This window comes from Lissotriton vulgaris, chromosome 2_1 (genome assembly GCF_964263255.1).
Source record: "Lissotriton vulgaris chromosome 2_1, aLisVul1.2, whole genome shotgun sequence".
Classification (NCBI taxonomy): Eukaryota; Metazoa; Chordata; class Amphibia; order Caudata; family Salamandridae; genus Lissotriton; species Lissotriton vulgaris.
In genome coordinates this window covers 343668428-343695447 of record NC_141687.1, presented here as the reverse complement: position 1 = coordinate 343695447, position 27020 = coordinate 343668428, and the positions used below count along the sequence as shown (strand labels likewise).

Here is a 27020-nt window from a genome sequence, read left to right as displayed (position 1 = left end):
GACTTGCAGCAGACCGCAGTGTTCTTAAGATGGTGCCTGCAGATGCAGGGTGACTACTCCTTAGTCACAAGGGAGAATCTTGAAGAAGAAATCTTGAAGTCCTTTCGTAGAAAGTCGTGTCTTGATTCCAAAGATGATCTAATTTGAACAGGGGGCCCGCTCCTATCTTTATACTAAGAAAAGGGGCTGACCCGGTGACTAGGTCCTGCCTATGGGTGGGACTAGGAGGAGGGGGGTGGTTACACCCCTCTCCCATGCCGGACTTTCCCCAGGCCAGGGGCTGGTGTGCCCCTGGAACTGGTTCTGACCGGCCTATGCGTAGTGAGCACCGGGGTGCCACTCAGCAGTCACCTTTCTGTAAAGCCCTGCCTACCCAGGATACACAAAACCCTGTCTGGGATGGTGCTAGCACCGCCCCGGACAGGAAACCCTTTGTCCAAGCTCTCCTCGCTGGAGGGACTCCCAGCAGCAGGAGGTCAGACTCGTGTCTGTGGTGGCAGCATCCATTTTGTGGAGCTGAGGCTTCGTTTAACTTTAACCGGGGGTCACAGTTACAAACATGTCGTGTCCCTCTAGAAGGGTGGAATGCTAACCCCGTCGCCAGAATTGGCGAGGGGTTAGTATTCCAATTCGTATGACACCTTACTCGACATGTTTTGATAAAGCAATACCAAAGATAGCATTTAACCGCGAGGATTATAATGCACTTAAGAGTATATGGTATGCGTTATCATGGAACAGCTATTAGGACTTGGTTCCGCAAGCTGCAGACAGGCTCAGCTCATGCCAGAGCACCATCTCACACGATTCCAAGCACTCTGCCTTCAGGATTGTCAAGGCCAGCCATAGGAGTGACTGATAGGAATCTGTGTGTCCATTTTTAGGGTTAGATATAGGTATACTATATCTCCAGCAAAGGGTGATTACACGACTTTGCCCCAGCTGTCATGCAGCCAGTTGTGTCAAATTTAGGAGGCCAGCCAGGGGTGGCATAATACATGCTTCAGCCCCTGGTAGGCCCTGGGTACACCTATGCCCTGAGTTACAGGGTCTGATAAGGTGGCCCAGTACCAATTGGTAAATGCACCCAGGGTACATGTTGCAATTTAGAGAGAGAACAGCCAGGCTGTGGGTCTGATTGGCAGGCCCACAGCCAGAGAAAGTCGTAAACCAGTGAAACAAAAGCAAAAAATCTGGGTCATCATAGGATTGCAGACCCTACTCTCCTACAGTGTCTTCGGTGGTGATTGGGTTCCAGGCGTTGAGATTGTTAGAGGGTGGTTTGGGTTCTGAGGGGGGTGGAGAGGATTGTTCGTTGGAACTGGTTTTGAAACTGTTATGTATTTCGGCATGTTTGTTGTAGAAGAAGGAGGATAACGAATCGCAGAGGTCTTGGGAGGGAGTGATGTCGTTTGAGGCTGCGGTGGGGTTGGTGAATTCTTTGACAATGTTGAATAGTTCTTTGCTGTTATTGGCGTTGTTGTCGATTCGATCCTTGAGAGCTGATTTCTTGTTGGATCGAATTAGCTGGTGGTGTTTGCGGGTGGCTGCCTTGAAGGTGGTCATGTTGTCGGTGGTTGGGTTCTTTCTCCAAGTTTTCTCGAGAGTACGGCATAGCTTCTTGGATTTCTTGAGGTCATCATTGAACCAGGGGGCCTTTTTGTTGTCTTGTTTGGTGTGATGGTTTTTCAAGGGTGCTAATTCGTCAGCGCAGTGAGTGATCCATTGTTTGAGTTTGATGGCAGCTTGGTTTGGGTCCGATGAGAGGGCGGGTTGGTTTTGGTTGAGCGATGTGAGGAGTTGGTCGGTGGTGATTTTGGTCCATTTTCTTCGGGGGAATAGGTTGTGCGGGGTTGTGGGTTGAGGTGGTTTTGTAGCTGAAGTGAACACCACTGTGGTCCGTCCAATGGAGAGCTGTGGTGCGATCGAAGGAGATGTGTTTGCTGGAAGTGAAGATTGGGTCGAGCGTATGTCCGGCTATATGAGTGGGGGTGTCAACAAGTTGTTTGAGGCCGAGATTGGCCAGGTTGTCTAAAAGGGTGGTGGTGTTGCTGTCGTTTTTCTTTTCCAGGTGGCAGTTGAGGTCTCCTAGTAGAATGTAGTTCTCGGAGGCGAGGGCATGTGGGCTGATGAAGTCAGTGATGTCTTCGCTGAATTGTTTACGTGTTCCTGGAGGCCTGTAGATGAGGGTACCTCTGAGTGTGGTCCTAGGGTCGGTGTGGATCTGGAAGTGGAGGTGTTCGGCGGTAGTAAGGTGATCGTCGGAGCTGATCGTGATTTTGATGGTGTTCTTATGGACAATGGCGATGCCTCCACCTGTTTGGGCGGTGCGGTCTTTTCGTATGATCTTGTAGTTGTCCGGGATGGCTATGGCGATGTTGGGTGTTGATGATGCGTTCATCCATGTTTCAGTAAGGAAGGCGACGTCCGGTGATGTAGTGTCGAGTAGATCCCAGAGTTCGATGGTGTGTCTGTGGATCGAGCGGGTGTTCAGCAGGATGCACTTCAGGTGGTTAGAGTCGGAGCTGTGTTTGGGGTTTGTGGATGTGGTATGGGTCTTGATGCTGGTGAATTTGCAGGAGTGGCAAGCGAAGGGACCGTGGGTACGTCCTGGGGCGGCTTCGTAGCATTGAGGTGAACGTCCGGGGTTAAGGGCTAGGAGGGTGGCGGCGTCATACGTAATGCGGGAGGAGTGCGGATTGCGGGGGCCAGGGGGTCTGGCGCTGGGCGCGGTCCAGGCGCGGACGGGCGTAGACAAGCTTACCTTTGGCGCACCTCGGCGCGCATGGGGCGCGACAGCTGCGCGTGAACGTTGCGCGCTAAAGCATCTGTCATATATGGATGGGGGAGGGGCGAGGGAGGGTCAGCTGGGAGACGGGGCGGAGGTCCGGGCAGGGAGGAACAACAACAAAGCACAAAATGGCAGCAGGACAGTAAACAAAACTGAAATGGAGGCACAGCCTGAAGACGACGCTATGCACAATTGGCTTTTTGCACCAAAATAAACAGATGTAGCCAAGCACAAGACAATCCTCCTTCAGAGAGTGGCGCGGCGCTAAATATTTCACTATGCAGTAGACCGGTTCCAAAGCGCCTTAAGAAGCTCAAGCGCTACGAGTAGTGAATAATGCAGACGGGCAGCTGTAATTGCACTGATGCTCGTAGGCGCTGCGATGTCACTACAGCAATGGCGCGCTACGCTTCCACAAATGATGATACCGTGATACGCTACAAATAATTATCGTCAGACAGTCAAGCCAGTACAAAGTAATGCGGGGGTGATGCGGCTGAGCGCAAGCAGATAGGCAATCACAATAATAGATAACAGCGAGAAATGCAGGTGAGCGCTACGATACCACAGTGTACAGTGCTGGGAGCTGCGAGGGGAGCGACCGTAGCTAAGGGTTTCAAAGTGCTTCGCTATAGTAGCAGCTCATCTCAGAAGAGAGGGTACACACGTGTTCCCATACCTGGACAATTGGCTGATCAAGAGTGCAAACAAACAATATTTGCAGGACACTAAAGGGTTATCAAACTGCTAGAAAAGCTGGGATTTACACTCAATACTACAAAATCCCACCTACATCCCTTACAAATGCAGCCGTTTCTCAGAAAAACCCAAACTCTACCACAGCAAAATCCTATCCCAGTCCTGCAAGAGCACTAAATGTACAACTTGCTTTGTCTTTTTTTCATCCAAATCGTCACATAGCAGTCTCAACAGTAATGAGCCTCTTAGGCATGATGGCCTCATGTATCTCCATAGTGCCCTAGGCATAACTGCGCATGCACCCTCTACAGCAATGCCTACAGCCTCAATGGTCCCAAGCCGAGGGGCATATACAAGATCTAGTGTTGATAGGGCCAGCGACTCGTTGCTCTCTTCTTTGGTGGATCATCAGCAGTTTGTTGCAGGGTCTGCCTTTCAAATCCCCTATCCCGCAGTTCATCATTACAACAGGCGCCCCTTAGTAGGATGAGGGGGGGGGGGGGGGGGAGGGGCACATATGCAGCATCTCACTGAAGAAATTTCTACACATCAGTCACCTGGAGCTTCTATAATTCAGTTAGCTCTCAAAATGTTTCAACAGTATCTTCGCTACAAAGTAGTGCTAGTTCATACAGACAATATGACCGCAGTGTGCTACATTAAAAAACAGGGAGGGCACACATTACATACCGTTCTCCCGCATAGCAGAGCACATATGGTAGTCACCTCATAGAATAATACCTACCTGGAGTGGGCAACGACTTCGCAAATTTGCTCAGCAGAATGCAGGAGCAAGTATGAGTGGAAAATCATTACTGCACTACTCCACTCATACTTCCAATGGTGAGGAATCCTGGAAATAGACCTCTTTGCCACACATCAGAATGAAAAATGCCAAAGCTTTGTCTCTAGGTTTCCTCTACCGCAATCCAAAGCCAATGCCTTATGGATCAACTAGTCACAGATATTTGCGTATACTTTTCCTCCTCTCCCACTCATTCCTTATGTGGTTCAGAGGCTAACTAACATCCCCCACACAAATTCTAATCTACCCCAACATGGGCTCAGTAAGCCTGGTTCACAATCCTACTACTACTACCTGTTGTACCACACAAGAAACTGCCCACATCTTCAAACTTAGAAGCAGGGGATGTTCCTGCACCCCCAACCCCAAGCAGTTAAATCTAGCGATCTGGTGCCTGAAGTCCTAAAATTTGGGTACCTCAGTCTTCTACAAGAATGTTTGACCATTCTGAAACAAGCTCACAAACCAACCACAAGATCTTGTTATGCAGCAAAGTGGAAAAGGTTTGTCCATTACTGTATCGCAAAACAAATCAAGCCACTTTCTCCTACAGTACAAGAAGTTCTCTTCCAGGGGATACTCATTAATAGTCATAAGCACTGAATAATCTCTGCCCATGAGCGGGAACCCGGAACACATGACTAAATACATATATATGTGTAAATATATAACAAAAAGTACATAGTACTAAAGAAATTATACACATATACATGTATACACTAATAATATGCAGTCCAACCATAACCTATAGGCTAATAAAGCCATAATTACATATTTTCTGCAGAATGAAAATAAACCATAGAAACAATGCAAGAAAAAGGCAGGAGCCTAAAATGCATTCCACAGACAGAAACACCTTTTATTTTCATCAAGGAAACTGTAATAAGAGGCAATTAGCCTATGTAGGCTGCATAAATAAATAACATCCCTGTACAGAAAATCAGACTGGCACCTCGCCTTTAAGGCCTCAGAGAATCTGAACACTTTGCCTTTAAGGCCTCCAGGGGGAACTCTGCTCCCATCATGCCCCACACGGGACAGTTAGGTCAGTTCTTTTTTCCGGCTTGTTCTGTGAGGAACCTGGAACTTGAGCTCTGCTGAATTTGATTGTTTTTCAGTCAAAAGTTTTTTTTTTCCTCTTATTTGACAGTATTTGTTGCTGGTGGCAATATTCTACCTTTTCTGACTAATTCTTCTGGTATTTTTTAGTCAGTTATGCCACCTTTATTCTACAAATGTCCTTCCTGTGGGAAGATGTCAAAAACAGATCCCCATTCTGTTTGTGTGGTTTGTCTACCTTCCACACATGATGTGGAAAAATGTTATCATTGCCTCAAGCTTTCCAGAAGAACTTTGAAGGAAAGAGAGAAAATTCGACTTTTGGGGCCTCTGGAGAGAGAAAGGCATCAGGAAAAGGGGGCAAGAAGTGTGTTGTCATCTGGAAGACCCTCCTCTTCGTCAAAACGTCACAGATCTGCTTCTCCTGAGGGTAAAAGCAAGCAAAAAACGACATCCGGAAGCGTTGACGTAAAAAAAAGTGAGTTTGACGTCAAAATCTAGATCCTTGTTGGGTATGTTGATGTCGAAACCAGTGGAAAGAAGTACATCGACGTAGAGTTATCGCTGCTAAGGCACAGGTCGACGTCGACGTGGAGATCGAGGTTGCCATCGAGAAGCTTGTCGGCGTCGAGGCGTTTGGTGTCAGTGAAATGAAAATAAAATGAAATGAAATGAAATGAAAATGAAAATAAATTTATTGAGCGCGATTGCTGCCCGGGGGCGTCCAAGCGCTGAGTTGTGCTGAGGCGGAGTGACCAGGAACGGAGGAATTAAGACACGAAGGATTTAGCAAACAGTAGTGTCTTCAAGTTTTTCCGGAATGAAAGCAGATTTGGATTCGATCGGAGTGAGAGGGGGAGGGCGTTCCAGAGCTTGGCAGTGTTTAGAGAGAACAGCCTGCCACCCGACCTGGCTCTCTTCACTCTGGGAACAACAGCAAGGAAGGCTTCCATCGACCTAAGATTCCTGTTTGGGTGGTAGGGGGTTACAAGGTCGTTGTTAATGGGTGGGCCTGTTTTCCAAAAGGCGTGATGTGCCATGCATAACGCCTTGAATGCTACTCTCTGCCTCACTGGCAGCCAGTGGAGACTCTTCAGAGCAGGTCTGGCTGACTGGGATCGTGGAATTTGTAGCAGGGTGCGAGCTGCACAGTTTTGCACGATCTGTAATTTCCGGAGGGTCATTTCGGGAGCCCCAACATACAGGGCATTATTCGAGTCCAGACGAGACTGAATGAGGCCTTGTACCGCCACCTTTCTAGCTTCTAACGGTAGAAGTGGAAGGATCTTTCTGAGAATTCTTAGTAGGCCAAAGCATGTGGCGGACAACTTCGTGGCCTGGGTGGTAAACGAGAGTTTGTTATCCAGCCACACTCCTAGGCTCTTAACACTTTCCTTGGGGGTGGGGGGGGGCCCAGAGTACAGGGCCATAGAGAGGTGAAAGGTACTGGAGGGGTTGGGCCTAGGAGCATTAGCTCCGTCTTGTCCCCATTCAGTTTTAGGGAGGAGGAGGTCATCCATCCCTTGACATCCTCTAAGCATTTTAGCAGATCTGCCGGGCATTGCCTGTTGTTGCTAGCGGCCAATGAGACCACTAGTTGAGTGTCGTCGGCCTATGACACAATTTTGATGCCATACGGTTCGACGACACCCGCCAGCGGCCTCATGTATACGTTGAACAGCACAGGGCTCAGGGAAGAGCCCTGTGGTACTCCGCAGCTGAGGGTTTTCCTGGAGGACATTGTCTCGCCATCGAAGATCCGAAAGGATCTCTCCGACAGGAAAGACTCAAACCACCTTAGTGCGTCGCCAGATACTCCGATGTTATGGAGACGGTTCAGCAAGGTGTTATGGCTGACCGTATCGAATGCGGCACTTAGATCAAGGAGGATCACTGCCACTGATCCCCCCTGATCCAGTACCCTTCGAGATTCTTCTGTGACTGCTAGCAAGGCGGTTTCAGTACCGTGCTTCGGTCTGAAGCCTGTCTGCGATGTGTGTAGCAGAGAATGGTTCTCCAGGAACTGAACGAGTTGGGCGTTTATAAACTTCTCCAGGACCTTGCTTACCCAAGGGAGAAGTGAGATGGGGCGGTAGCTAGCGTTATCATCGGGATCTAGACTAGGTTTTTTTAGTAGCGCCCGCACCATGGCTTGCTTCCATGTTGTGGGGACTACGCATGCAGAGATGGACGAGTTGAGAAGTTCCAGCATTATTGGCAAGGTGGTTTTAGATGCCTGCAGCAGGACATCTGGGGGGGCAGGGTCACATGGGGAGCCTGATTTAACTTGGCGTGCCACCTTGTCTAAGGTGTCGAGATCCAGAAGAGGGAAGTAAGTTTTAATCGCCTCTTTATAGGCGGCCTTTTTGTCCGGAAGGAAATCTAGTCGCCAGGCTCTCTCTTGTTGCCTGCAACGGCGTTTTAGTTCCCTCAGGGAGTCGGAGAACCAGGGTGCAGATTTGTGTATTTTCTTTGAGGAAGATCTGCGAAGAGGGAGGATCGGGTCCAATGAATTTGTAATCCAGTCTACAAAATTACTATTTGCCACATTAGGGTCTGGGGTCAGTAGCTGTGAGGACGACGTCGAGAGTGAGACGATCGACGTCGAGAGAGAGAATGAGGTCGACGTCGATATGAAGAGTGAGGTCGGCGTCGAGAGAGAAAGTGAGATCGACGTCGAGAGATAGAGCCACGAGGTCGAGACCTGAAAAAAGGAGATTAAGATCGACGTCGAGACATGGGTCGGCGTCGAGATATGCCTAGGGCTCGAGGCTTGAAAGGGATCTGTCGACGTCGAAACGAAGTAGAGGAAGTTGACTTCGAAGTCTCCGCCAATTGTCTCGCGGTCGGTGTCGAGACACTCTAGATCGGCCTCTCGGACCTCTCATAGGTCTTTGTCGGAGTCGGCATCAAGAGCTTTGGCTGACCCTCCAAGGTCTACATCGAAAGACCTGACGTCGAGGACATCTGTGGACAGGTCTTCAGTAGTAAGAGCCTCTCCGCACAAAGAGTCTTCTATTGTGGCGCATTCTGGCTCGACGTCAGGAAATTCAACGTCAAGGGACAGACAATTGGTTCCCAGAGAGACGACTTCAAGATCTCCTCAGTCTATTCGGAGTTCTTCTGCAGCGTCTTCTTCCTCAATGGGAATTCAGATTGTGCAGGTTACCCTGGAGGGCTCCCCGGAGCGTAGAACACCTCCTGTGAACTTGTCTCCCAGATGGCTGGAAAGCATACGCCATTGGAAGATGCAACCAGGGCCTAAAGACAGACCTCTTACTTTGGCAGCTTCAGGTCCACCGACTGGTGGTTCTCCGAGAAGATCGAGATCTCCGGTGCGAAGGCGTTCGCATTCTAGAGACCGCAGTAGGTCTCATCGATCTCCTACTCTTAGGAGAAGGCATAGATCTCCTTCCTCTTCTTCCCCATCGAGATCTTCCTATAGAGACTATTCATCCATATTCTCATCTACGCCACCTTCCAGGATATCTCCGGTGGACGATCTGGGAACTGTCAATGAGGTATTTTGCCGTGGGGCTAGCAAGTTCAATATAACGATGGCAGTGCCTCAGGTGAAGTCTTCTGTTATATTTGAAAAGTTACATCATAAATCGTCATACATTAACAACAAGCAGGACTTGCATACACCTCTGTTAGGATACACCTAGCAGCACTTGTTGCCAACATGCAAAATAAACAACACATCTTTGTTCAAAATTCCAGTTATTAAAGCATTTATGGAACGGCTAGTGTAGGAAAGTAGGACCTGCTTTCATGATCACCCCCACTTTATGCTGGTGTCCTTATGTTTTATCAACTAGTCTGACTGGAATCCTGCTAATCAGAACCCCAGTGTCTGTGCTTCTTCCCATAATTGAACATGGTAAGTACTTAAGTATACTCCAGTTGCCTACTGGTGTACCCTTATAAGTCCCTAGTATATGGTACTAAGGTACCCAGGGCATTGGTACACCAGGGGTCTCCCATGGGCTGAAGCATATATTATTCCACCCATAAGAGACCACTCAAATTGTGACTACAGGCCTGCCATTACAGCTTTTGTAAGCTGGTTTTAGCACCACTTATGACATATTAGTTTCCTTATATCTGTTGTCAGTGTACTGAAAACCTATAAGTCAACCCTAAGGCAGGCCTTTCAATTCTGAAGCCAAGGTGCTTGGTTATAAGTGTGAGGGTGCTACTGCATGAGCAGGACATCCCTACAACCTTCAGAGTCCATTCTCCCAGGTTGTAAGTGCATAAGCCATTACGATACATAGAGTGGCCATGCATCATTACATGATGACCATATCTAAACTGGCTGTAACGAACCCTGTTGTGTTTGGTATCAAACATTTTGGAATCATACCCCCGCACAGAGGTATGATTCCATACACTGTAAAGCTTCTCCGGGAGGCCCTCAGTGCTCCCGGTACCAGTTTTCTAGACCGGGACAGCAAACTATGGCGTTATATAAGTTATGCCCTCCTGCTGCTGAGCCAAGCTCGAGCAGGGGAAGGCAGGGCAACAGGTTTCCTGTCACAGGGAGGTATGACCTCCTCCCATACAGGACATAGTGTATTAGGGCAGGGTGGGGACGCTTGCCAGCCCATTGCGACTGCTTGAAAGGCACTTGGTGGCCTCCTTGCATACTCCCGTTCAAACCAGTTCAGAGAGCGTTTGGCTCCCGCTCTGGCGCGAAACTGAACAAAGGCCATAGGAGTATCCTCCCCACTGTCCAGCCCCTCCTCTGGGAGGGACACCTGAATCGTTCCAACCCTTTCCCGAGGGTCCTTAAGGGATTACCTGTGGGTGGGTCCATAGATTCGTTGTGGGACAAGATTCAAATGGAGTACCACTACTTCTTCATCCGAATGGGCACTCTGGACTTCGCATTAGGAAGCGAAACTGCAACTGGTAAGACTCCTGCTGCATATTTAAATAAACAGTTAGAATCTACTCCTTGAGATTAAGGGTGTCTCCTCCACAGTGGGGAACACCTTTATGTTTTTAGGTACCCTCACACACCAACAGGCCCCTTGGTGTCATGCTTCATCATCGGGGTCATCGTACCCCTCTACGGGGTACGGCGTGCTGCGACCTACGGAGACGTGGGAGCACTTGTTAGACTATGTGTGGTGTTGGTGAGGGGGTATTTTGAATAAATGTGAGTGTATTGTGGGGTTTTGGATATAGTGATAGTTAAAAAGAACCTGACTCGTGGGGTGACTAAAAATTATTTAATAAGCCCCCGGGCTGGTGCTGTTAAAAATGAGGGCGGGAGGTCACTTTTCTGACAATGTGCGTTACCTCCTTTTTGTGTGCGTCGACATGTTTCGGTGCCAGAAGCACCTTCTTCAGGACGGGGTGCACAAATCTCCACCTTACTCACGTTTCTCTAACTAATACCAGAATTTTCTAACAAAAGTGAGGAGAAAATACAGTGCAGGTAAAAGTAATGTACCTAGCAAAAAAAGACGTTGTCTATTGATCAACTGTTTTGGGGTTGTAGATAAATCTCATGAGCCAAAACGTCAGGATCTGGTGTGCTAACTAGCACGATTTCTACGAGGAAATTCCTCCCGATCGATCCCTACGTGGCTCCGATCAGGAGGTATTAACAGCACCAGCCCGGGGGGTCCAAGTGACTCACCACGAACAGTCACTATTTAATAAGCCCGGGGGCTTATTAAATAATTTTTAGTCACCCCACGAGCCAGGTTCTTTTTAACTACCACTATTTCCCAAACCCCACAATACACTCACATTTATTCAAAATACCCCCTCACCAACACCACACGTCTCTGTAGGTCGCAGCACGCCGTACCGCGTAGAGGGGTACGATGACCCCGATGATGAAGCATGACACTAAGGAGCCTGTTGGTGTGTGAGGGGACCTAAAAACATAAAGGTGTTCCCCACTGTGGAGGCGACACCCTTACTCTCAAGGAGTGGATTCTAACTGTTTATTTAAATATGCCCAGGGAGAATGAATCCATTCTGATTTCTCTCTCTCCCCCCTCTGATTGTAAATTAAGACTCCTGCTGCTCCTGGTCTCTTCGTCCTGCTAGTCTGCTGCAAAGTCTGCAAGATCTTTGCCTGCACCACATCCTGTGCACCACGGGCCTTCATCCTTTGGTGAGCTGCTCAAGGTCGTCTTGCGACTCCTGTGCCTTAGGCCTGTGGATCCTGTCTAGGGTCTTCTTTGGCGCCAGTGGCCTCCCCTGCTTGCTCTGTTCCTGATCTGACTTAACTGTTCGTGGTGAGTCACTTGGTCCTTGCTGGTCACAACACTGCACCTTTTTCTACGACTACATTGGTTGCCGTTGCCAAGGCTTGTGGGTGCCATTTCCGGATATCGACTCCTTGACCTTAGACAACCGAATTGGGACCGTTCGTAAACGACTTCTGGTCTTCCACAGCATTGCCTGGTCCACTTCGCTGCAACGTAAAGGGCACCATTAATGCTCCTGCATCTCCGACATCGGTGGGCATTTGTCTTCCGTGCCTCCTGGTCACTACTGAGTGGTATAGACTCTGTCCCCTCTGCTTGCAGGTACCTCTCATCCTGAATTCACCTTTGGGTTCCACCGGACTCTTCTCACCTTCCTCCTCAGCGCCATCTTCCTGCAGTCCACCATAGTGGTCTTCGGCGGTTTCCAACACCACTTCGTACATATGCACCTGGCTTCTCTGGTGTAGGTATCCTGGTTCCAGCGGTAACCACGGGTGAGGTGGCTCTCCAACTTTCATCCTCCACAGGGTTTCTTCAGGGTTCGCTGGAAAGTGTCCTTCTCTAAAAATTGCAACCGCGACTTGCCCATTGACTTGAATTGAGTTCATGGTTGTGTTCCCACACTGCGCACAACCTTTGTGGGGTTCCTCGATACTCACCTTGGGTGGTTCCTTGGGACCCCAACTCTTCTACGTCTTCTAGGTCCACTCTTGACCTGAGTCGTGGTTCGCACTCCATTCCATTTGTATATGGTTTGGCCTCCCCCTGGAGACCACTGTGTATTCTGTGCTAGTGACATATTTTATATATATCTCTGGGAAGGAAATCATACATTGTGTTAGTGAGTATTAATAATAAAAAAAATGTTATAACTACACTGTATTTTTCTTTTTCACTTAACCTATGCCATAAGATTCAGTACTGGTAAAACAAGCTGCTTTACACTCCTTCTGGACTAAGCCTTAAGGTTGCTCTCCACAGCTACCACTTAGAGAGCTTTCTAATGTTGTCTAAGACCACTAAAATCACCATAAGGGTTGTCTGGATTAGTGCAGGGCGCTATACTTGCATAAGTGAGCACCATATACTAAGCCAGCCTCCTACAGCTAGAAAGAGTAATTCCTCCCTCCATTCCACCAGCACCCACATGGAATCTAAATATTGTTCTCACGCGGCTTATGGACCCTCCTTTTGAACCACTACATTCATGTGATCTACAGTTCCTCTCATCAAAGGTAGCTTTTTTCATGGCTAATACATCTCGAAGACAGATTAGGGAACTTCAAGCGCTCACTCTTGAACCTTTTTTCCAAAACCGGAAAGAACAAAACCCACATTTTTATATAAAACAAGCCACTGGGCTCTTTGTTTTTTCCCATATCAGACTCCATGACCGAAAGAGTGCTACACACCCTCAATGTTAAAAGAGCAGAAATGTAGTACATCGAGAGAACAAAACCTTTTCAGAAAACTCAACAACACTTTCTAGCTTTCTCATACCCACACAAAGGCTCACCCATATCTAAAGCAGGGATCGCAAGGTGGATAGTAAAATGCATCCAAACTTGCTACCACAAAACTAAGCATTGGTTACCTGCAGCTCCAAGAGCTCACTCCTCACGTATAAAAGGAGTCTCTAAGGCTTTCCTAGGAAATATTCCGCTGGCGGATATCTGTAAAGCAGCTACATGGAATATCCCACATACATTCACAAACACTATTGTGTTGATGTCTTAGCTAACCAATAAGCTAGAATGGGTCAAGCAGTATTACAAACACTTTTTCAACCATCTACGTCAACCATTTGCTAGTCACCACTTTTAGGAAACACTGCTCTGCATTCAATGCTAAGCATATGTATCTACGTCCAACACATGCTGCAATGGAATATGTTACCCTGTTAGCATCTATTCGTAGTGTGTATTGACGTGGACTCATATGCGCCTACCCGCCTTAGCGGAAGCTAATGGTTCAGGTTCACAGTATTCATAAATATTAATTCTTATTCAACCATATCTTTTGATATTTATCTTTACTATCTCTCTACTGCTCCCATACCAAGCTCATCCTATGAGCCATAAACAATCGAACAATGGAGCCGATGACCATGCGCTATACAGACGTTAGGAGGAGTCACCTTTACTTCGTGACTCAAAAGACTTCTTCAAAGAAAAGCAAGTTGTAAACATCCAAGCCCAACACTAGATGGCAGGAGTATGCTAAGCATATGAATCTACGGCACTACATGCTACAAATAGATGCTTACATGGTAAGTAACATATTCCGATTGAAATAGTGAATAATTAAACTGCAATTCTGTTTAACGTAATGTGAAATTAAATTTTCAGTGTACCTCTTGTATGCGGTCTGTATAGCACTAACTTCTTCTTCACTCTGTAGTCTAAAGAGTTACAGATTAAGAAGCAGTTCCAGGACACATGCAAGATCCAGACCAGGCAGTACAAAGCTTTTAGAAACCATCTGCTGGAGACAACAGCAAAGAGCGAGCACAAAGCCCTGCTGAAGAGATTGAAGGAAGAGCAGACCCGGAAGTTGGCTATTCTGGCAGAGCAGTACGATCATAGCATTAATGAAATGCTCTCCACGCAAGCAGTGAGTAAGAGCCCCTTAAGTTCCTCAAGATTCATCCAGATGAAGATGACTGAAGTATACGTCAACTATAGGATATTTTAATGTTTGCTAGAAAAAATTACTCTTAAAATACATAAAAAATAACCCATCACAGGTAGTTGACTAATTGCACAGACTCTCAGACCTTTTACATGTTTATTTTGTGTGTTTTTCCCAAAGATTATCCCATCACGTAGTGATAGAGAAGTAAGCATATTGTGGTGGGCTGTGCATATGTGTAGTCGAAATGTATAGGGTCAAAGATGCTTTCTATGTGCTATACTATTTCTGATGGATACTCCTAACTGTGGATTCCTCACCTTTTGACTTTCCTCAAGTGCCAGACTAGATCTGGAAATTTCTACCAGTAATTGCATTCTGCGACAGGTGGTGCCATCACTCTCCCCTGCGGCCTCATCCTGCCTCCTGAAGTAATGGCTTGGAGTTCTACTTAGGCACTAACTCTGCATGCTGACTTTGGTTCCTTTTTTCCCCCTGTGCTCCTCAACACGGATCAAGAGCCCTGCTCCTGACCTTTGGGCGGTCAGTTACCTAACTCCAAAACTTTTTTCCCCCAACAGTGTGCTAGACCAAATTCCCTTCCAAATACCGCAGACTTCAAGCTGCACCACACCTGCAGAAAGCAGATGTCAGTTACAGAACTGCACAATGTCTTCTTTGGTGTCTCGGATCAAAACATGATTCGAAATCATCTTGCAAATGCTCCATGATGCCCCCAAAGACCCTCAGGAATTGGAGGCAAGCTGTATTTCTAATGGATACATCTGCCTGCGGATTCTTCACCATTTTAATTACCCCCATATGCAGCATTCCACGGAAACGTTTCTTCTCTACTCTCCAAAGTCGACGAGAACGTCACAATGGAATGGCTCCACATGCCACTCCGCGGGACGTCATCGGAGCCATAATACGACCTTGTTGACGTGTCGAAGTCTTTTCCCTTTTTTCCACACCGTTGATGCGTAACAGTTTGTTTGAGGCATGTGAGCTGTAGAGCACATACTTTGCATACTCCTGTCATCTAGTGTTGGGTCCGGATGTTTGCAAGTTGTTTTTCTCCGAAGAAGTCTTCGAAGAAGTCTTTCCAGTCACAAGGTAGGTGACTCCTCCTTTCGGTGATAGTGCGCTTGGGCATCGACTTCATGGTTAGATAGATTTTTTCCGTCATCTGGTTCGGACGTGAATTGGTGCTCTCTGGTTCGACAATGTTGATTCAGTTTCCCTCGATCCCGTAATCCCATTCTCCACGTATGGTTTTTACTAAATAAATCCCTCTTTCGATCGGTAGCTCGTGGAAGGCCCCCCAGCCTACCCGCGTTGGTCTGCCGCGCAGTAGATGGAATGGACTCCACTTAAATTCTGCCCTTTGTGCCATGCGAAGTTTCCGTGCAATGACTCTCACAAACTTTGTAACCTGTGCTTTTCTCCGGAGCACAGCAAACAGGACTGCGATGCGTGTAAGGCTTTCCGATTGAAGGAAACGCTTCATGACCATCTGGATCGACGTAGCAACATGCAGAGCCAACACACAAGTTCCAATCAGGACCTCTTCGGAGTAGATTCGGAACAAGAGGCTGGAGATGCCACGGGAGCCGAGGAGGAACAAGATCCGGTCTCCATCTCAGAGTACGGCTCCGAGGGGACGAAGACATCCCGCAAGGGCAGCGTACCGTGAGTACAGACCCTCCCTTGCCCCAAAGTCCACCTCAGTCCAAGAAGAAGACTCCGGTCCAACCCTCGTCTGCACTGAGAACATGTTTCCGGCGCCTGCCCTCCGGCTCGGTACCGAAACAAACTCAAAAGCCTTCCGGCTCCGAGCAGAGCCCTTTGAAAATGACCACAGAGCCGAAACCTTTGTAATCGAAGTGAAAGACCAGCTCCGCCCCATCCCCTTCGACGCCGAAAACTTCTTCAGATCCGAAATCCTCAGCATTCAAAACCTCTGCAGCTAAGATCCCCGGCACCAAAACAGACGGAAGTGCTAATTCCATCCAAAGAGCAACATTTTGATGCTCCACTCTACAAACCGTATCCAAAACAGCGGGAGCTATACATACACCCAACAACTGGACATATTACCACAAAGGTGACCGTAAAACGCAAACCTGAGACGGAAGAAGTCTACCACATTCATTTAAAAAGGAAAAATGTTGGTCCTAATCCTTCTCCTCCTCCATCACCCCTTTCTCCTCAGTTTCAACCACTACTAATTTCACCTTGGCAATCACCACCACATACACCTGAACATCAAGATGATGGGGCAGGGCACAATGAACCGATACCGGCAGACCCCTGGACAGATTGCAGTACTAATTCCCCCGCAGGGAATGATCCTTATCTATAGCCTACCAAGCCTTCTCCACCGGACGACCGTGTATGATACATAGAACTGTTGGGTAGAGCTGCTAACAGCCATTGAGTTCAGCTGCATAAGGAATCCCTGGAAGAGGATGTTCGAGGCATGTGGACTGCTGAATTCATATCTGTGCATAAATCGCCACCTAGTGTTGGGTCCGGATGATTGCACTTTGTTGTCCTGAAAGAGTCTTCGAAGTATCACGAGATAGGTGACTCCTCCCCTGGACTACAGTGCGCATGGGCATCCTCTCCATCCTCAGATTTTTTTCCGCCATTGGGTTGGGATGTTATTCCTACACTCCAACTTCTGAATCGAAACAAAACTTTTATAAAGGCCAAAAGGCTTTCGTATTTGACGGTATTGTTCTCGCTCGGTACCTCTTGACTCGATAAAGCTTTCCATCTTGAATCTGTCGTTGACGCAAGCCGTTAAGCCTTTTCGATGCCACGTGGGCCTGCTGTCGATGGAAAGGAGCCAGTTTAAAAGATGCCCACAATGCCACTCCAAGTTCCCGCATACTGACAAGCATCAAGTATGCAACAAGTGCCTTTCTCCAGACCATAAGGAAGAAACCTGCCCAGTTTCGGTGGAAGAAAACCATACGGAATCGGCGGGCCGCTAGGCAAGAGATGCAGCAACAGGCACCGGAACCGGACAACATCTTCGATATTGACCAAGAACTTCAAGAAGCTCCAGATTCGGACTTAGAGATAGTCACCGTCGAGGACTAATCGGACTCCGATGACGAGATCCCACCGGGGCAAATCGTGAGTACACTGCCCCCGACACTGATTACCCCGTTACCAAAGGCTCCTGTCGAGGCATCGCCAAAAGGCCTTAGCCAAGATCCAAAGAAACATTCGCCAGCCCTGCCATCCGGCTCGGCTCTGAAACCAAAACCGAAACCTTCAGAGACCCCAGGGCCAAGTACCGCAATCCCAAAGAAGGTTCCAAAGCCTAAAAAGGTCGTCGACACGAAGGCCTTCGACCCCAAGAAAAACATACAGCCTAAAGGTGTCGATCCAAAGAACACCGTCGAGCCGAAGAAGGCCGTGCAGCCTAAAGGCGTCGACCCCAAGAAAACAGTCGACCTGAAAAAGGCAGTCGAGCCGAAGGGCGCCGAACCAAAACAGGCCGTCGAGCCCAAAAAGGACGCGACGCCGAAGGGCATTGACACAAAAAAGGACGTCGACCCGAAAAGGCTGTGCCAAAAGTCGCCGAACCAAAGAAGGTCGTCGACGGGAACGGTGCCGTATCGAAGCCTATAATCCGGCCGGAGAAGGCTATCGACCCGAAGACCAGTGCTCCAAACACACCAGTCGATCCTAAAAAGCCTATCGACTCGGGAAAGGACAGTCAACCAAAAAAGCCTGTCGAGCACAAGAAACGTGTCGAACCGAAAGACCCGGTCGACCCAAAAACACTCGCCGACCCGAAAAAGGGCCCGAGCAGAAGAAAAGCACGAAGGCACCAAAAGTCGTCGAAGCAGAAGGTGTTGTCGACCCAAAAAAGTCACAACCAAGAACAGTGGAGGAAGAACTCTTCCATCCCGATCCAGCAGACGACCAGGCAAAAATATATATTAATCCAGAGACTGGTAAAGTGACAATCCCGCACAGGAATAAGAGGCCACTGGACACTGACTCTCATTCCCCTATTCCACTAAAAAAGAAGGACTTTGGAACTTCTCCATCTAGACCCTTCATTCCATTCTATCCCATTATGCCTACTACTCCTTTTCCTCCTTACTCTCCTTCTCACTATGGGGACAATGAGGGGAACACAGGGGAGGATCCTCAGCCTGATTATGATTATCCACAGGATCCTGAGCCACAAAATGAACCATGGGAGGAGCCAACTGACCCTTATAACACCCATACCATCCCCGATGTCTCCTCTTATCCAACGAAACCTTCACCTACTGATGACACCATTGACTTCAACCAATTAATAGACAGGGCAGCACAGTACCACAATGTAGATATGCATAATGACCCTGTAGAGGAAGACTTCTTATTTGACACCTTCCCTACTTCAGAAAAAAGTGTCAGAACACTTCCTATGCTAAAGGGAGTGTTAAAACACACACCTGACATATTTAAGGATGCAGCCAGGGCACGGGTAATCAATCCCAGGATTGAGAAAAAGTATAGAGCAGCCCCTACAGACCCTACCTACATCAGAGGGCAATTACCATTAGACTCACTAGTGGTGGCTACTGCACGAAAAAGGGCTAACTCACAGACAACGGGGGAAGCCCCTCCCCCTGATAAGGAATCAAAGATACTAGAAGCCTCAGGTAAAAGGGTAGCTGCACAGGCCTCCAATTCATGGAGGATTGCCAATACACAAGCTCTGCTAGCTCGTTACGACAGGGCACACTACGACCAGCTTGAAAGCTTAATACAACACCTACCTGAGCCTTTTAAAGCCCAAGCTGATGACCTCATACAGGAGGGAAAGTTAATCACAAACGCCTCCATCAAATGTGCGCTTGATGCAGCAGACACCGCAGCCAGGTCTATTAACACTAGTGTTTTACTAAGGCGACATGCATGGCTGCGTATTTCAGGCTTTAAGAACGAGGTGCAGTCCGCCATCCTTAATCAGCCAGTCAACCAAGTCTTCCTTTTTGGCCCTGCTGTCGACACCATTTTAGATAAAATGAAGAAGGACACAGAAACCGCAAAGTCATTGGGAGCATTGCAGTTTCAGCAACACAGAAGTTCCTTTCGACGCTCCCCATACAGGGCAGCTACACGAGACAATACTTCCCAAACGTCATCATCATTTCCTTTACCAAAAACTCCAACAGAGGAGGTTATCGGGGAAACAATAATAAGGGAAGAGGACGTGGAGGCAATAACACCAGAGCCTCCACTGCCACAAAACAGTGACTTCATCACGCTACCTCCAGACCACATAACACCGGTCGGAGGCAGACTCCAACAATTCCTACCTGTCTGGAACGCAATTACCACGGACAGGTGGGTGAGACAAATTATCCAGTATGGTTATTGCCTGGAACTCACTTCTCGCCCCTCGCCCCTCCCCCCCCTCCCCCGCCCAACATACCACCCAGACACCGTCCTATGTCCAAAGAACACATCACCCTGCAACAACAAGAGGTGAAATGCATGCTGGAAAAGGGGGCCATAGAGCCAGTCCCTTTCCAACATCAAGGGACTGGAGTATATTCCCTATACTTCCTTATTCCCAAGAAGGACGGTTCCCTCAGACCAATATTGGACCTCAGACCCCTAGATCAATACATACTGTCAGAGCACTTCCATATGATCACACTACAGCAAGTGCTCCCACTACTACAGCAAGAAGACTTCCTAGCAACATTGGACCTCAAGGATGTGTATTTTCAGATACCCATCCATCCAGCTCACAGAAAATATCTCAGGTTCACAATAGAAGGTCAACACTACCAATTCAAGGTCTTGCCCTTCGGGGTAACCACAGCTCCAAGAGTGTTCACTAAATGCTTAACGACAGTAGCGGCACATCTCAGGAGACCACACATTCATGTGTTCCCATATCCGAACGAGTGGCTAATACAAGCAAAATCGTACCAACAATGTGCAGAAAACACGTCCCAAACACTCCAGCTGCTACACAGCCTAGGCTTCTCGATAAACGACCCAAAATCGCATCTGCAACCGTCCCACATACAACAATATCTGGGAGCCACTATAGATACCTCAGTGGCAAAGGCATACCCAAATTCAGCGAGGACAGCCAGCATGCAGATGCTCATTCGCAAATTTCAGCCACAACACTCTCTGCCAGCTCGAGTCTTCATGCAGCTCATAGGCATGATGGCCTCCTGCATATTCATTGTCCCCCATGCCAGACTTCAAATGCGTCCATTGCAGGAATGCCTAGCACAGCAATGGAACCAGGCTCAAGGACAACTAAAACACCTAGTGTTGGTGGACAGTCGCGCTCACAACTCTCTGCAGTGGTGGAACCCACAAAACTTTTCCAAGGGGCGACTGTTCCAAGAGCCGGTTCCACAACTAGTACTAACAGCGGATGCATCACTGACAGGCTGGGGAGCCCACCTCCTTCACTACACAGTACAAGGGCTCTGGACAACCAAGCAAAAGAAACTGCAAATCAACCAACTAGAGTTGTTAGCGATATTCCTAGCCCTGAAAGCATTCCAGAAATACTTGAACAGCAAGACTGTGTTTATCCGGACGGACAACATGACCGCAATGTACTATATCCAGAAACAGGGAGGAACACACTCTCCACAGCTGTCCCACTTTGCACTGAGCATATGGAAGTGGGCAATTCCAAAAGACCTCTTTCTCCTAGCAGAACACCTTCCAGGGAAAGACAATCAGATAGCAGACCTGCTCAGCAGGCACAGCCAACAACTACACGAATGGGAGATTCACCCCCAAGTTCTCCAGCCATTCTTCAAAGAATGGGGTCACCCAGAAATAGACCTGTTTGCCACAAAAGAAAACTCAAAATGTCAATACTTTGCCGCCAGGTTCCCACATCCTTTGTCACAGGGCAATGCGATATGGATGAACTGGTCAGGCAGATTTCCGTACGCTTTTCCCCCAGCACCGCTGATTCCGCTGGTGGCACGCAAACTGCGGCAACAGTCACTCACGCTAATCCTAGTTGCTCCCACATGGCCGAGACAACCATGGTACACAACGTTCCTGGAGCTTTCAGTAGTTCCTCATCAAAGGCCGTGCCTCGCACCCCATCTTCTAACTCCGAACCATGGAGAAATCAGGCACCCAGATCCCAATCAGATGAACCTAGCGATCTAGCTCCTGGAGTCTTAGAGTTTGGATACCTTAACTTGCCTCCTGATTCAAGGAGGCAAGACGGCCAACTGCTAGAGCATACTATGCAGCTAAATGGAAAAGATTCGTTATTTACTGCAACAATAACCAAATCAACCCATTAGATGCTTCCATACAAAACATTATATGTTACCTGCTGCATCTTCAAAGATGCAACCTAGCATACTCTTCAATAAGGCTACACCTAGCTGCTATAGCAGCATACCTTCAAAACAGGCAACACCTTTCACTGTTTATAATCAGCACTGCACATAATCAGTGTGCATTACTATTCTCCCCTGAGGCGGAAAGCCGGAGGTTAGTCTGGAAATTTTTTAAAAACTGTTGATATTGTTTTTATTGCCTTGTGCTTTTTCTTGGTAGATTCACTTTCCTTGTATAGACACTCACCCCTGCCCTTGCACCACCTAGAACCCTGGTCCACGCGCAGCGATTGGCAGCTGACGCGATCGGACACAGGGACGGCCGCCGTCTTGGGGTGGAAGAAGGGTAGCGCTCCAGTCTTGCGACGCCTCCCGCCCTCCCAGGTATAAAATCGGCCCACCACCTCGCGCGCACATAATCAGTGTGCATTACTATTCTCCCCTGAGGCGTAAAGCCGGGGGTTAGTCTGGAAATTTTTTAAAAACTGTTGATATTGTTTTTATTGCCTTGTGATTTTTCTTGGAAGATTCACTTTCCTTGTAATTGGCACTCACCCCTGCCCTTCCACCACCTAGAACCCTGGTCCACGCGCAGCGATTGGCAGCTGACGCGATCGGACACAGGGGCGGCCGCCATCTTGGGATGGAAGAAGGGTAGCACTCCAGTCTTGCGACACCTCCCACCCTCCTCCACCAGTATATGAAGAACAACGGTTCTCGTCCGCGCAGCGGGCGCGCCGAAGATGCGCCAAAGGAAAGCCCGTCTGCGCCCGTCCGCGCCAAGTACGCGCCAGGGACAGGAAGGGCTGATAAATTCCATTCTGCCCAACCCTACCAGGTGAGCGAGCTTAAGAGCCTCAATATGTTTTCAGGCTAATGTGAGATGTTGGCCTGATATGCAGTGCTCACTATTCTAGTGTTCACTATGTATCAGTCCAAACGACCCTTATTGATGATTGGTTGTAAGTCAACCTTATAGACCAGCTATCCTAGTAGCATGGACAAGAGCAGTCTTTAGGCTAAACTCTAGAGGGCGTGTTAAGCCAGCTGTTATACCATCACATATACCCCTTGAACACCAAGTGAAAGGACACCACACAAGTTGTTATGAAAATAAAAGGATATTTATTTATAACACAACAACCCTGGACTCTTTATGAGGACAGGGTGCTAAGCACAATACAAAACTCTTAAAGAAATACTGAAAGTCGCACAATTCACACAAATGCCCGAGGGGCACGAAAAACCATATACTATGGAAGTGGAATGCGAAATTACTAGCAGATAAATACTACTCTGAGACTTTAGAAACGCTGGACCTACAATGCTGAACCCTTAGCTTAGAAGCAGGAGGCCTAGGGACGTCGTGTGCAGAGAGGAAACTCTCACGCGTAATGCGGGACAAAGTCTATGGATGCTAGTAAATGCAAAGTTGGTGTTCTCGGGCGAACCCGACTAGGTAGGTCAAAAACGAAAGTGGATCTAGACACTTAGAGAGTTGTTCTACGCTGGGGCACCGTGGTACTCGGTTTACCTAGCCCAGGGGCTGCGGCTGCATAGGGTTCAAATGTCGTCGGGAATCCTCGTTGACGAACCAGGAGCCTGAAGTGGAAGTTGCTGGCAGGCGACCAGTGAAGATGTTCCGGGCTGATCCTAGGACTGGATCAGTGAAGAAGGATACCTGTAAGCAGAGGGGACCAAGTTCTGAATCACTAGCCAGTGATTAGGTGGGCACCAGGATGGCACCGGACAAGGTCACTCAGCCAGGCGAAGAGGTGACACTGGATTCTGCTGGTGCACGGACCAGGGCGCTGATGTCGACCAGGCTGGAGGTCTGCGAGCTGTCCCACGTCGGATGCCTGCTGCTGGCGATGCTGGATCCGTTGAAGGAGGCAACAAGCCTTGGCTAAGGCAAGCCCACGTGGCGACACAAAATGGCTTCTGGAGTGGACCAGGAGGGTCCGAGGAAGGTCCCCTTCAGGAGGAGACTAGGGCCAGTCTAGAGGAGCTAGACCAGCGGTGAAACAAACTTAGGATGTCGTCTGGAGGGTCACTAGCCAACGGGCAAGTGACCGGACAACGTGGCAAGCAACGCAGAAGCAAAAGTGCCCCACGCAGATCTGGAGGATGCTGGGGGGGCTGGACTTCGGTGCTCGTGCTGCTTGGGGTTTGGGCTTCTCTTACCCCAGTGCACCCACTCGAGGGTCCCTCGGTGGTCGTGCTGGTTCAGTGTCGTGCTGGTTCTGATGGTCGCCGGGTCCTCTGGTCTCGTCGCACCCACGGTTCTCAGCTGTGCTGTAGAGGCAGGTTGAGGTCAGAGAGGGCAGGGAGTCCGGGTCTCGTCGAGCTGGGCAGTCTGGTTCCGGAGGAAGGACGTTTCAGCAAACCGCAAGATACTTAGTTGGTGCCTGCTGCTGCAGGGTGACTACTCCTTAGTCACAAGGGAGAAATCTTGAGAAGAAGTCTTGAGTTCCTTTCGTAGAAAGTAGTTTCAGGATTCAAAGATGATCTAATTTGGGAGGGTCCCCGCTCCTACCTTTATTCTAAAGAAAGGGGCTGGTACGCGACTAGGTCCTGCCCATGTGTGGGACCAGGAAGGGGGGTGGTTACACCCCTCTCCCTTTGTCCGGACTTTCCCCAGCTCAGGGGCTGGTGTGCCCCTGGAACTGGTTCAAGCCGGCCTATGCATAGTGAGCACCGGGGTGCCACTTGCAGTCACCTTCCTATTCAGCCCTGCCTACCTAGGATACACAAAACCCTGTCTGGGATGGTGCTAGCACCACCCCTGACAGGAAACCCTTTGTCCAAGCTCTCCTCGCTGGAAGGACTCCCAGCAGCAGGAGGTCAGACTTGTGTCTGTGTTGGCAGCATCCATTTTGTGATGCTGAGGCTTGAGTTAACTTTAACCAGGCTTATCAGAGGGTAGTGCTAAGCATTTGTTGTACTCAGAGAGGCAGTAAATGAGAGAAGCACTAAAAGAATAAAAAATTTAGAAAAATAACAATTCTTTTTATATATAGTTTCAAACCTAGAACTTCTTTCAGATATACGTACTATATTTCTTATGAATTTTCAAAAATAAGCAAATAGTTCAAAGTTGTGCCCAATTACGCACAATACAATCCTCAGTCAGTCAGCCAGTCAGCAAGCTTTATTCGGTTGAAACAAAGCAACCATAAAAGCACAGTACAAAGTCAAAATACATTAAATACAGTAAATAAAAGAAACAACACCAATAAAAAATAATTGCATTGAAACATCATATGTAATTCATTAAATATAAAAGAGAAGCACCCCTCAATTCTCTTAGTAAAAACAGTCTACTCCTAGCATCTTTTCGGTACTAAAAAATGCCTCCACTTGTAGTAACAAGATTAAAAATAAATAGGCTTCAGAATGTGCAAAAGAGCAATGTGCATAGATGCTTTTATTAGCAAACCATTCAGAAATCAGTTTAACAAGTCAGTGCATCATATCTATACCAGAGGCAAATCGGTTGTGAATGGGTATATTGTAGCTACTAAATACAGGGCCTCTGCTGCCAATACAGTGGTTCTTTTCTACATTTGATCTTACAGGTTGCAGATATGTGGTTCTGGGGTAATAGTCGCAGAGTTCCCATGTTACTATGGGCCCGTCTCCCACTTGTGGTTGCCAACTTTGCAGATAAGGGACGACCTGGCTATCCCTAAAGTTTATTATAACCAGATCTCCGGCTATATTCTTCGGGAGGGATCCTAACCACCCCACCCTTCTGACATTTAAGATTTTTCCATCAATGTTAGGTGGAAGGGGTCTATTTTTGGTTAACCAGAAAGATACCTTATTTACCAGTTGGGAATGTCCTTCGATTTTGCCGTTAGTGATTTCAGGCACGCCTGAGAGGATGCACACGAATGGTGCGGCCTCCGGCGGTAGGTCTATTTGGTTAATCTTTCTTTGCGCATTGCCATAGTTGAAAGATATCCCCTCTGTGAGCGTAGATTCTTCAGTCAGCCCTACACTAATGGCGGAGCTCTGGACTATTGGGGGGTTTAATGGTACATGCTGAGTATTTGATGTTAATAATGTTTTTGGGGCAACTGAGTGAATTTTGGCAGTATTACTTTGTGCAGAGGTATTGGGGGTGTCAGTCGCGACTAGGCACTCTACCTGCTTATATCCTGCCATTCTTTTTATAAGTGTCGGATTTGCCTTGGTTGTTTCCTCTATACTGGCAACCTTTTCCCCTATTACCTTGATTCTTTTTTGCCAGCGGGGATATTAATTTTTGATCAGAAGTTCGATCTGAACCAGTAGGTCAGATGATGTAGTGGATACAGGGGTTTCCAGAATTGGACATACCTTAGATGTTTTTGGGGTGTTGCTAATGACCGAAGGGGGACTTAAATGTAATTTTTGTTTTTTTGCTAGTCTTCCCCTTTGTTTAGCACCTTTGCGCTTTCTATCAACAAAAGGGGCCTGAAGATTCGCTTTCGATTGGGTATTATCTTTAGCTGATAGTGAGGGGGGGGGGGGGTACCCAGATGGCTTACATTTAGTTGGGATGGTGTACTAGGCTGGGGACTTGTGTTTCTTATTACACATATAGGAGCAACGGTTTGCTCGTTTCCCTCTTCAACATTAGTATATATAGTTTTGCAGATCTGATTTAGTTCCTCCAGTAATGTAAAATTTTGAATTTGGTCTGCTGCCACCAGAGGAGATTGAATACTAGATGTAGTTTCTATGGAAATGCTTTGTTCTGCTCTCTCTATTTCGCATTCAATTGCCGATGTTACCCTAGTTAAATAATTGTCCAATGTACTCTTCCGTGGCCCCCACTGATAGATAATATTTTTTGGAACCCCTTTATCAGTCATAATGTGGCTTGCTTTTATGTGAATGGCAGTGTAAATATAACAACAAGTGACACCTATGCTGGTCGGGCACGAAACTTAATAACCAAAAAATAGTCCTTTAGAATGAGCCAAAGTGTAGATAAAGGCAGTCCCTGTTGTAGGTTAAATCAGTTTACCTCCTTTTCCAGCGAAAGACAGGCGAGAGTCAAGTGGGGTGGCCCTGCCCAGCCTCCTCCGGCCTCTGAGGGCCACAGAGCGCCCTTTGCCCGGGCTTAGCCCGGCGTCCCACGACGCAGAAGGGGCCCTGACCTTTTCAGCGCCTTCTGGGCGCGTCAGTGGGCGGGAAGGGGCGGAGCAAACAGACAAAGGGTTGTGGGGGCTGTAGTCCCCCCGCTCGGCGGCCGCGTGGTGTTCCGGTCGCAGCGGCGGGGGGGACCAACAGCCGGTGGGGATGCAAGCGCCGACTGCGCTATGGCCAGCGAAATCCCAGAGTCCCAGGTGAGTTCTGAATCAGGATGGTCGCCCGCTCCCCAGATGGGGCTCTGACCTTTTCAGCGCCTTCCAGGCGCGTCAGTGGGCGGGAAGGGGCGGAGC

General features: G+C 48.2%; 1 protein-coding gene across 2 annotated transcripts in view; it reads left to right on the top strand.

Moving 5' to 3' along the window:
* The window catches only part of TAOK1 (TAO kinase 1), a 1246355-nt gene that overhangs the window by 1141693 nt on the left and 77642 nt on the right, over positions 1-27020 (top strand). For both annotated transcript variants that reach the window (XM_086955104.1, XM_086955103.1), the window contains exon 18: positions 13991-14203. In XM_086955104.1, coding sequence (XP_086811230.1) covers positions 13991-14203 — 213 coding nt within the window. The remainder of the gene's footprint in view (positions 1-13990; positions 14204-27020) is intronic.